The 12,455-nt window shown below is 39.6% G+C and overlaps 1 protein-coding gene across 1 annotated transcript in view; it reads right to left on the bottom strand.

The window, feature by feature from the left end:
- UFL1 (UFM1 specific ligase 1) overlaps positions 1–12,049 on the bottom strand; it is a 49,844-nt gene extending 37,795 nt beyond the window's left edge. Inside the window, exons 1-3 of the mRNA XM_029223992.1 lie at positions 11,938–12,049; positions 10,637–10,782; positions 9,327–9,355 (exon numbers count right to left, since the gene is read on the bottom strand). Coding sequence (XP_029079825.1) covers positions 9,327–9,355; positions 10,637–10,782; positions 11,938–12,014 — 252 coding nt within the window. The 5' untranslated portion in view covers positions 12,015–12,049. The remainder of the gene's footprint in view (positions 1–9,326; positions 9,356–10,636; positions 10,783–11,937) is intronic.
- Between the last annotated feature and the right edge of the window lie 406 nt (positions 12,050–12,455).

The following is a 12,455-nucleotide window of genomic DNA, read 5'->3' as shown; positions in this document are numbered from 1 at the left end:
ATATCTCAGTACGTGTCTCTGTCTGTGGATAATATTGCTGAGGCTAATTCGTAAGTGAACTCTATTTAATTGGCTGAAAGAAAAGTAAGTGCTTATAAATCAAACAATTCTATATATAAGAGAAACTAAGCTAAACAAATTTCAGGTTCACATGTGCTGGAAAATATTCAGTATTGAATTGATATCTGATATTAAAGTTAGTTTAAGTTTATTAATACAGACATGTCTTTAGAGTCATCAATATTAAGTATAATACCTTTGTTTTACCTAGGTTTACTGAAAGTCATTAAGTTCACACTGTATCTGTTACATTTGTCAACAAGAGAATTAACATGGTATGGGATAAAAGCTTTTGAGTAAACACTGTGGGAATAATTATGTTTTAGTTTTTCCAGATTTTTGGTACCTTGAAACTTTAGTTTTGCTAAATCAAGTCAAATGATAAAAAGTCATTAAACGTCTAAATCATTTTTAAGATAAAATACTGAAATATTGATCGCTGAACAAATCTAAATTCACCTACTTTTGTCTTCTCGCAAGAGAGAAACTAAAGATGTTTGGGTTTATCAGACACATGCCTTGTACTACATTGAGAAAAGAAACTGTGCTTTGGGAAAATGCATGTTTTTAGAGGTTATGGAATATATTAAGTTTGCTAATCAGAAAATACCAATACGACAAACAGTTCACAATTGCTTTCTTCTTGGTTTTCACTAGAGGTTAAGGTTTTTAAGGGTTAACAAGTATAATATGTAATTAAAGCTACTAAAATGATAAGGTAAGCATTTCAATGTGTGAAGCAAGTAGAATATATGTTGTCGGTGATAGAAGATATGAAGACTGGAATTTAGTTTTCTCTTTCTGTTAAGAGAACAAAGTTTTCTTGGAATGCTGCTTTTGATAAGAGACTGTGTGAATTTCTTTGTCTTTAGGTGATTTGTATTTGCTTTTGAAATCTTTTGTTACTTTGGTTGAGTAAATATTATTTCACAATGACCTATGATTCTATTTGACTAAGTGTTTTAAAACTTTTTGATATTTTTTTGATATTTTTTAACAAACTTCCCAAGTGTCAAATTCTAATTAAAGTTCTTCTGACCTCCAGCTAACTTCAGGGCACTTCAGAGGGCCCCTGAGGCATCTCAGAAAAATATTACACTAACTGGGATTATTTGACAGATTAAATTACAGGAGGAACATTGTCAAATAAAAGGTAACAACGACAGAATCTGTAAAGATCATGACACATGTAGATAAAGTTCACTCTGCTTCTACAAAGATTAACCCCTGACTGTCAGACTCTGCCATCCTGATGTCCTTGTAACATGGCAATGGTCTACTCCTAAATCAGGGAACTTAAAATGGGTAAACAATAGCTGTAAATTAAACAGGGTTATGGGAAATCCAAGATGGCCACCTGGCTTTCCCAGCTCCCTGGCAAACTCCATTTTTACTTGATGGGTTAAAGCCTTCCCTGGCTACAGGGCTGATGCCCTCACAATGAAAAGGAAATGGTTAAAAAATGTGTTTTCCACTTGGGGTATACTTTCTTCAACCTCCAGCGATCGAGACACCCACTTCACTAGACAAATTATATAAAAGCCTTAACACAAACTTCTTGAAATTATCACTGTAACTACCATCCTCAATCATCAGGCAAGGTCAACAAAACTAATGGAAAAAGTGGACTCAAACAGAACAAAAATTAATTACATGGGATTAAATTACATTAAATATGACTTTGACATATTACCAATTTCTAACCTTTGTTTTTCAGATACAGAAAAGCCCTTCTCCTCAAGCTACTTATGGCTTACAACAATTTGGTAATTTACACCTGAGGATAAAATTAAAACATTTTTCTCTTTGCCTGGTCCCTCCAGAAATTGGAGATCCTTGGGTTATGAACAGCCTTATCAGATAAATAAAAAAGACTGCCTCCTGACATGTAAAGGAATCTCAAAATACTTTAGGGACCTCTAGAAGACAGAAATCCACCTAAGCAAAATCTGATGGCAGGCCTTTGGCATGGCTTTCTTGGCCTTGAGAGGCCTTTTGGGAATTTAGTCTGAGACTCCTTCTGAGGAGTTACACCAGAGTCAGTATGGAGGAGCCTATGCGGTCAATGGACCAAACTTATTTTGAAAACAAATTGATCTTGGCTGTGTTTGGTGGAAATGAGGACAATTTTAGAAAAAGGATTATGTTTCACTAAATATTAAATTCTAGTTTTGTTAATTAAGGCCTGTGTCTACTAAGACTCACTTCCCAGATAGTTCCTTGCTGTTAACATTATATTGTTACAAAATTTAATTAAATTATTAAAGGGACATTCTAAGTTTCTTTCTGAAGCCTAACTTCATAATCAACCTTTGGATAAAGATCACATACTCCATGATCTACAACCTGGAGATTAACACCAGGCTATGATCATTTAAGTTTAAAGGAACAATTAGACTATACTAAGGATAACCAGCCTAGTAACATTAGGAAATTAGGCTGAACGTCTTATGGACAATGCCAATGTATATAATTTCCCTTAAAGATACGAAGTGGTACAAAACAGACTAAGACAGACAACTTGGGGATATACTAGGCTGCACCTAATGTAAGTTCTTGACTTAAACCCTTACTTCTGACCTTACTAATACTGCTAGTTATATTATTTTTTATTGCCTGTTTTACAAAATTGTTATTTCTTACATTACCAAATGTATGACTGATCTCTGATAAAATGATGATATATATAGTCTCATACGAAATCAATGACTGTTAGTGTAACTCCAGATATGGGAGGAAGCAAAAAAGGGAATATTTTCCTGGATCATAAGAGACTAGTAAGACAGGTGGTCCAGAGACTTTTGGCTACTGATAACAAGGCCTCGTCCAGTAATAAATAGCACAGTGAGTGGCCTGTCAGCAAAATCTTCACCAGACCTGGGAATGAACATTCCTAGAGCCATGGTACAAAATGGTCATAAAATGCCGCCCAAACCATGTCCAAATTTATGATCATAAAGGGCCCTGCCAACTGGAAACTGGCACTCGCCATCTACCTCTACAAGGATTAAATCATGAGTTGCTTCAGCTGCTAACCTTCAACATCCCATGAAAAGAGTTCGGAATGGAAATCAGAAATGAGGCACTCTGTGCTCTGGGAAAAAGTGACAGAACAGGCCTTCAAATAGTTAGATATTTTCAGGTAAGGATTTTTTTGATCCCTAATTCTTGCCTCTTCTCATACCTAGAAAAACACTAAAATCATTAACGGTGACATCTGCTTTGGCTATTAAGGGAAAAATTACAATTAAACGTCAAAATGAAGGAGCTGTAGTTCAGCCATCCAAGGTAATACTAGGTGACACTATGGGCGTGATTTCAGAAAAGACTTTGTATTGCTGAGAACTTAAGTTTTATGAGCTGTGTCAAATTTGACGCCACCGGCCGTTCTCAGGACAATACCAGCTGACAGCTGGTAGCTACAACCTTATGTTTTCAAGGTCTCCTTTTGTAACTACTACATTTTTAAATAATAAAATTGCTTTAGATCATACATTAACAGAAAGAAGGGACATGTGTAGTGACCAATAGCTCCTGTTATTTATGTTTTAATACCACATCAAAGGTTAAAACCTACTTAGATAAAACTAGACAACTGGCTACGTGACTACAAGTCTCCCCGAAGCACCAGGTCCATATTGGGTCTCAGGCTTATTCTCCCAGAAAAAAAAAATGAGATCTGTTTTGTCTATTAATGTTCAGGTTGTCAATCCTCCAACTCCTTCTAACTGGGACTGTAACACCTACAACAATCACACTGGGTTAACAGAAAAGGACATCAAAAATATATGACCAGGCCAAATGGTTCCATTCTTTGGACAGGATAAGCCAAGTACTGACTCTATCTGGACCCGTACCAAAACTGTTACCAAATGTAACCTGGTTCTTACTCCTGCTTGGGCCTCTGGTTACAATAATTCTTTTACTGATCTTTGGCCCTTGCCTTCTTTTAATCTACTTCTTCAGTTTGTTCTCTGCAACAGTTTCCCAGACAAGATGATGGTGATCCAGAGATTCCAGCCATTCCTTGAAACGGATCTTGCCAGAATAATAACAGAAGTCACCCTGGGGCCCCTTAATGAGACCTGGTGAGGGCTCCATGACCCCAAGTAGGTAGGGTCTATGAGCCCCTTGCCAGCCTAAAGAATCTATAGAGGAAAGACTGTTGCTGTTCATCCTCCCAATAAAGATTTCTTGGGGTTCACATCTCTCGGGGGGATTTGAGGTAGAAGGTAGACAGGCCCCTGGGCTGAACAGCTAGAGTTTGTCAGGCAGAGTAATTGGAGGTTTGTATGCCCTAGACACTTCAAGGACAAAGTTAATGGCAGGAGCTGAGCTCTGCTGAAGTAATTAGATAAGATGACTGCATCTATCACTCCTGAGGTCAAGGAAACCTCCCTGACTGCACATGTGCAGAAAGACTCCTTGGGGGTCAAAAAGGAAGGGGCGCTGCCCCATAAAAGGTGCTGTCAATCTTCCATAGGCCTCTGTGCTGGAATCCATCTTGGCGATAAGATGCACACGCATATCAGGAAGGGCCCTGGGTCTGGTCAGAGGTGGGAAACGAAGCAAGATGAATGGCCAAAGGAAAACAAAGGCCCGGAAAAACTTCCTCCATATAAGTGATTTAAATCACCTCTCTGGTGTGCTCCTCATCAGGGAGAACGTCCACACTCTTCTCTGGGTGTGTATTTCTGCTTTGCTCTAAATAAATTGCTTCTTTGTTCTCTTTGCACATACTGTGCTTCCGATAAACTCTGTGCCTGCTTTACAGTGGAATTCTCTCTCCAAAAAAGACAAGGACCAAGGTCCTCTAACCTAACGACATCAGTTCTGCTCATTTTTGGAAGGTAGGGAAACAAGGTGGTGGAGTTGAAGGATGTGAGCTCACCTCTTCTCAAGAAAACACCAAAATCACAACTAACTGCTGAACGACTATCAACAAAAAACACTGGAATCTATCAAAAAGGGTATTCCACATCCAAAGACAAAGAAGGAGCCAGAAGGAGATGCCAGGAGGGGCGCTTTCTCAATATAATCAAACCCTGTACCCGCCAGGTGAATAATCCACAAACTGGATCCTCTGTTAGAGCTTCTCCCACAGAAGTGAGAGTTCTGATCACTACGTCAGGCTCCCCAGCCTAGGGGTCTGGCATCAGGAGGAAGAGCCCCCAGAGCATTTGGCTTTGAAGGCCAGTGGGCTTGAGTGCAGGAGCTCCACAGGACTAGGGGAAATAGAGACTCCACACTTGGAGGGCACACACAAGGTTTCATATGCACTGGGATCCAGAGCAAAGCAGTGACTCCACAGTAGCCTGGGCCAGACCTACGTGAGGGTCCTGGAGGGTCTCCTAGGAAGGTGGGGGTCTGCTGTGGCCCACTGCGGGGACAAGGACACTGGTGGCAGAGGCCCCAGGGAATACTTCTCAGCGTGAGCTCTTTTGGAGGTCACCATTTTGGCACCAAGATCTGGCCCCACCCAACAGCCTGCAGGCTCCAGTGTTGGGACACCTCAGGCCAAACAACCAACAGGGTGGGACCACGCCCCATTCATCAACAGAAAGGCTACCTAACGTCCTGAGCCCACAACCACCTCTAGACACACCCCTTGACATGGCCCTGTCCACCAGAAGAGCAGGACCCAGCTCCACCCACCAGGGGGCAGGCACCAGTCCCTCCCACCAGGAAGACTGCACAAGCCCCTGAACCAACCTCACCCACCAGGAGGCAAACACCAGAAGCAAGGAGAACTACAATCCTGAAGCCTGTGGAATGGAAACCTCAAACACAGAAAGTTAAATAAAATGACATGGTAGAGAAATATGTTCCAGATAAAGGAATAAGATGAAGCCCCAGAAGGACAAATAAGTGAAGTGGAAATGGGCAATCTGCCTGAAAAAGAATTCAGAATAATGATAGCAAAGATGATCCAAGATCTCGGAAAAAGAATGAAGGCACAGACTGGGAAGACACAAGAAATGTTAAACAAGAGCTAGAAGATTTAAAGAACAAACAGAGATGAACAATACAATAACTGTGAAGAAAAATACACTAGAAGGAATCAACAGCAGAATAAATGAGGCAGAAGAACACATAAGTGAGCTGGAAGATAGATTGGTGGAAATCACTGCTGTGGAACAGAATAAAGAAAAAAGAATCAAAAGAAATGAGGACAACCTAAGACACCTCTGGGACAACATTAAACGTGCCAACATTCACATTATAGGGGTCCCAGAAGGAGGAGAGAGAGAAAGGGCATGAGAAAATATTTGAAGCAGTAACAGCCGAAAACTCCCCTAACACGAGAAAGGAAACACTCACTCAAGACCAGGAAGCGCAGAGTCCCTTACAGGATAAACCCAAGGAGGAACAAGCCAAGACACATACTGATCAAACTGAAGAATAAAAACAGTATGATAATCTCAATAGATGCAGAAAAAGCTTTTGACAAAATTCAACACCCATCTATGATAAAAACTTGCCAGAAAGTTGGGCATAGAGGGAACACACCTCAACATAATAAAGGCCATATACAACAAACCTACAGCTAGCATCATACTCAATGGGGAAAAGCTGAAAGCATTTCCTCTGAGATCAGAAACAAGATAAGGATGTCCACTCTCGCCACTTTTATTCAACATCGTTTTGGAAGTCCTAGCCAATGGCAATCAGAGAAAAAAGAGAAATAAAAGGAATCCAAATTGGAAAGGAAGTAAAACTGTCACTGTTTGCGGATGAAATGACACTATACACAGAAAATCCTAAAGATGCTACCAGATAAGTAAAGCTCATCAAGGAAATTGGTAAAGTCACAGGGTACAAAATTAACATACAGAAATCTCTTGCTTTTCTATACACTGACAACGAAAGATCAGAACGAGAAATTAAGGGTACAATCCCGTTTACCATTGCATCAAAAATAAAAGACCTAGGAATAAACCTACCTAAGGAGGCAAAAGACCCGTACTCTGAAAACTGTAAGATACTGATGAAAGAAATCAAAGATGACACAAACAGATGGAAAGATATATCATGCTCTTGGATTGGAAGAATCAGTATCGTCAAAATGACTGTACTACCCAAGGCAATCTACAAATTCAATGCAATTCCTATCAAATTACCAATGGCATTTTTCACAAAACTAGAACAAAAAGTTTTACAATTTGTATGGAAATACAAAAGACTCCAAATAGCCAAAGCAATCCAGAGAAAGAAAAAGAGAGCTGGAGGAATCAGGCTCCTTGACTTCAGACTATACTACAGGTTACAGTCATCAAAACAGTATGGCACTGGCACAAAAAACAGAAATATAGATCAACAGAATAGTACAGAAAGCCCAGAAATAAACCCACACACTTATGGTCAATTCACCTATGACAAAGGAGGCAAGAATATACAATGGAGAAAAGACTATCTTTTCAGTAAGTGATGCTGGGAAAACTGGACAGCTACATGTAAAAGAATGAAATTAGAACACTCCCTAACATCATACACAAAAATAAACATAAAATGGATTAAAGACCTCAATGTAAGACTGGATACTATAAAACTCTTAGAGGAAAACATAGGCAGAACACTCTTCGACGTAAATCGCAGCAATATTTTCTTTTAAAATCTTTATTGGAGTATAATTGCTTTACAATGTTGTGTTAGTTTCTGCTGTATAACAAAGTGAATCAGCTATACATATACATATATCCCCATATCCCCTCCCTCTTGCGTCTCCCTCCCAGCAATATCTTTATGGATCTACCTCCTAGAGTAATGAAAATAAAAACAAAAATAGACATATGGCACCTAACTAAACTTAAAAGTTTTGCACAGCAAAGGAAACCATAAACAAAATGAAAAGGCAATCGACAGAATGGGAGAAAATATTTGCAAACGAAGTGGGTGACAAGGGATTAATCTCCAAAATATACAAACAGCTCATGTAACTCAATATCAAAAAAACAACCCAATCAAAAAATGGGCAGAAGATCTAAACAGACATTTCTCCATCAACATACAGGTGGCCAAAACAACAGGAAGATATGCTCAACATCACTAATTATTAGAGAATGCAAATCAAAACTACAATCAGGTATCACCTAACACTGGTCAGAATGGCCATCATCAAAAAGTCTACAAACAATATATGCTGGAGAGGCTATGGAGAAAAGGGAGCCCTCCTACACTGTTGGTGGGAATGTATATTCGTACAACCACTATGCAGAACCGTACGGAGGTTCCTTAAAAAACTAAAAATAGAGTTGCCATATGATCCAGCAATCCCACTCCTAGGCATACATCCAGAGAATACTATACTTCAAAAAGATACATGCACAGCAATGTTCATTGCAGCACTATGTACAATAGGTAAATTGCTTCCAATTAGGTTGGAAACAACCTAAATGTCCATCAACAGAGGAATGGATAAAGATGTGCTACATATATACAATGGAATAGTACTCAGCCATAAAAAAGAATGAAATAATGCCATCTGCAGCAACATGGACAGACCTAGAGATTATCACATTAAGTGGAGTATGTCAGACAGAGAAAGTCAATATCATATGATATCACTTATATGAGGAATCTAAAAAAAAAATGATACAAATGAAGTTATTTACAAAACAGAAACAGACTCAGAGCCTTTGAAAACAAACTTATGGTTACCAAAGGGGAAAAGTCAGGAGGAGGGATAAATTAGGAGTTTGGGATTAACATATACACATTACTATACATAAAATAGATAATCAACAAGGATCTACTGTATAGCACAGGGAATGGTACTCAGTATTCTGTAATAACCTATACAGGAAAAGAATCTGAAAAAAAAACTATAAATCAACTATACTCCAGTATAAAATAAAAATTAAAATAAAAGATATACCATTTCACACAAAATTTGCCAGTTTCTTGTATATTCTGTAGTGTACCTTACTGATGACATGTATACCTGTATTTTCTAAAAATATCTACATTTCTTTTACTTCCACATATTAAAAACAAACAGGAAACCAGTGATGTTTCTCCCAAAATTACATAAATTCTGTAATTACATAAAATGACAACTATGAGTTTATTTCATAAAGAATAAAGAATAAGCAAGTCAACTGAGAAAGAAGAACTTATTAAACTGATTCAATATATGTCAGTGAGGGTTATGTAATTATTTCTTCACAAACACAAAATATGATACCAGTACCAAGTGAATACTTAGGGCACTGAAAAAATTAATGTTGAGGAATCAAAGTAAAAACTATTATAAAGTTGAAATTTACCTGTTGCAGATCAACAATGTTTACTCGACCTTTAAAGAAAAGACATTCATTTATTTTACATTATGTGTTAAGTACATACCAGCCAAAAACTGTAAATTCCAACAGATTTATGTTTTGGACTGTCAACGTCCTTCTACAAAGGACATAGGGCTGCGGTAATTAATGTTTTCAAACGCGAACCATTAGTTGAATAAATTTTCATGACTTAAGGTACAGACAATAGTTTATTTTCAAAGTTCCATCTGTCATATCAGGCCAATTAGAGAATCAGCTGATACACGGTTTAGCCAGATATACAGGGGTTATTTACCTCCCTTTCCAATTTTATCTACTGTGACCAAAGAGATACAGACAACTAAAATCAGGTAAACTTTTTTCAATTATTTGAAACTGGTAGGTTACCACTATTAGCTAAAGAATATCTGTTAAGTATTCCAAATTATAGCTAATATTTTATTAGGACTATGCAGGAAGATAAAAAACAAACACCAAGGGTATATCTAATGACATCTAATGAGTTGTTTTCACAGATGCATCTAATCTAATCAAAGTGTTCAAATTTGCTCAGTAATTTGTTCAAATTTCAAAAAGACAAGGGAAACAAAAACTTTTTTGTATGCTTGTAATAGCATTTCCTACAAACAGATGTAGCATGCTATTACATCGATTCCTAATTTGCAAATACTTAAAGTTTAAAAAAGAGCATGGTAGTACAACCCTGATTTTCAACAATCTATACTTTTAAATCTCTATTTCCTCTTCATAATTATCACCTGGTAAGAGGCAGCTAAGTATCCACCCCTGAGTCACCCAATAAATTCATGAACTGTGAAAAGAAACAGCTGATTAATTCACATACAGAACACATAACTCAAAATAATAAAAAATGCTTTTTTTTTTTTTTTTTTTGCGGTACGCGGGCCTCTCACTGTTGTGGCCTCTCCCATTGCGGAGCACAGGCTCCGGACGTGCAGGCTCAGCGGCCATGGCTCACGGGCCCAGCCGCTCCGCGGCATGTGGGATCTTCCTGGACCGGGGCATGAAGCCGTATCCCCTGCATCGGCAGGCGGACTCTCAACCACTGCGCCACCAGGGAAGCCCCAAAATGCTATTTTTTAAAGTGACAATATTTGACTTCATTTAAATTATACGATCAGGTTTACCTAAACCTATTAAAAATATTAAGGCTGATTACCATATTAACAATTGAAAGGGTGTCCTATAACCTCCAAATCACTTATGATGTATAGTTTTAAGGGTTTTTCCCCCCTTCCAAAGAACCAGAAGAAAAAAACTAAGGAATTACTTACCACCTCGAACATGTAACTCATCTCTCATTTCTTTACTAATTTGGGCTGGAGTAATATATTCCTTCCCATCAAGTGTGTGAACTACTTCTAGCTGTTTCTGAGCAATCAATTTATTCACAATCTCAATGCAATTCCGCTCTGACAACCTGAGGGAAACAAAAGTTAACTTTTAAAAATGCATTTGATACATTCAGTGCATAATATGATTAAGAAAACGTATGAAAATGGGCTTTTAAAAAGGTTTGGGTAGTCATTAGGTTCTATATTACAAAATCTGTATCTTTTATTAGTATAATACTAATTCAATAAATTAAAAAAAGTTCTAGGGAGTAAACAGGTTTACACGAACTTAAATCATGTAGTTCATAGTTACAAATCTTTCTATTAAAGATTTCAAGTTTGCTCTCTCTTCTAGGCCTGCTTCTAATCTTCAAATCTGAAAAATTAGGACATGTAATTTACATAAGGGAAAAAACTGCCCTTTTATTTCAATTTTCACTTTAGCTTCAGTTAAAAAAAAAAAAAAATTTTCTTTTATTGAATGCATTATTGTCTCATTCATACAACTCATCTGTAGGCAGGAGATAGGAAAACACGTTAAGTGTCCTAGTTTTGCTTGCACTGATACAAAACACAGCATCAAGGGATTAAAGTCTTCAGCCCCAGAAGGAACAAGACAAGGAATAGTCAACGGATAAAAAAGGGTTCTACTAGCTTTTTACGAGCTCGGTAATGGTAAAAAGCAGAGTTCGGGTGCTTTTCAGGACACCCCCCCCCCCGCAAAGGTTAGTGGGTTTGTAGGAAATATCAGTGTCCAGAGTCCCTGAAAATGACAGATAAGACCCTGGCTCTGGCCTAGGACATCTGTTCTGGTGAATAAAAAGGCAAAATGTTTAAGGGGTCAACAGAGTTATTTGCAAAGTACTGTACTTTGGGGTTAGCCTCTCCTTTCAAGCTCTAAGTCAGGAAGTGTATAACAGGCAATGACTTGCTGACGGTTAAGTAAGGATTAGAGAGACGTTCTTAAGACAGCTCCAAGTCACCAGCCCCAGCTGTCGTGGGGGGAGGCCGCGCCTGCACCTGGCTGGGGCTTAAAGGGTGGGGGGATGTTCTCGGTCTCCCCGCGCCGGGAATTATACTGGCAGCCGCAATCTAGGCTTTGGGAGCGGGGGAGGGGGCGAGAACGCTGACAGCGGCTGGGAAGGTCCGGGGTCCAAGGCCTGGGGTTTGCGGCCTCACATCTTGGCGTGGCCGCCCAGGGGCTATTTTGGACTCCACAATGAAGAGGGAGGGTCAAGCACCTCTGCGTGGCCTCTGCGAACTGCGCCCGCTGGAAGTCAGCCGCCAACCGCCTAATCTCTTCCCAAGCGTCCGCCATCTCGGCCCTACTCGCCAAACAGCCGACCAACACGAGACACGTCAGCCGAAAAGCCACGGGAGCCGGGGCGGAACGGGCCGCGAAGAGGGACAAGAGACTCCTCCCCGACGCAGCTACGAAACGCTTGCGGCCGGCGCAGGCGTGGGCGGGGCCCGAAAGGCCTCAGCCCCGCCTACCCCGCGCAGGAGGTTTGTCCTCGGCTATGGAAGCCTGGCGGGGACTGCTGAGAGCTAGGCCGCGAGGTCTCTGCCCGGCCGCGGATGGGTTGCAGGAAAGCCAAGTTAATAAAGTGTTACTTTAGGTCTTTGTTTGCATTATCCCTAATGTTTTTGGCGCAGTGATAATCAAATTAACCACTCTTCTTTTTTTTTCTGCCCTCCCTTTGTTTTATTTTTGGGAGGGGTGGCGGGGAGGAGATGTGCCGGGGCCTGCAGTTAGCAT

The sequence above is a fragment of the Monodon monoceros genome, unplaced genomic scaffold (assembly GCF_005190385.1).
Source record: "Monodon monoceros isolate NGI ecotype Baffin Bay Population unplaced genomic scaffold, NGI_Narwhal_1 Super_Scaffold_15, whole genome shotgun sequence".
Taxonomy (NCBI): Eukaryota; Metazoa; Chordata; class Mammalia; order Artiodactyla; family Monodontidae; genus Monodon; species Monodon monoceros.
Note: the sequence above shows the minus strand (reverse complement) of the source record. Positions and strands in the feature narration are given on the sequence as shown.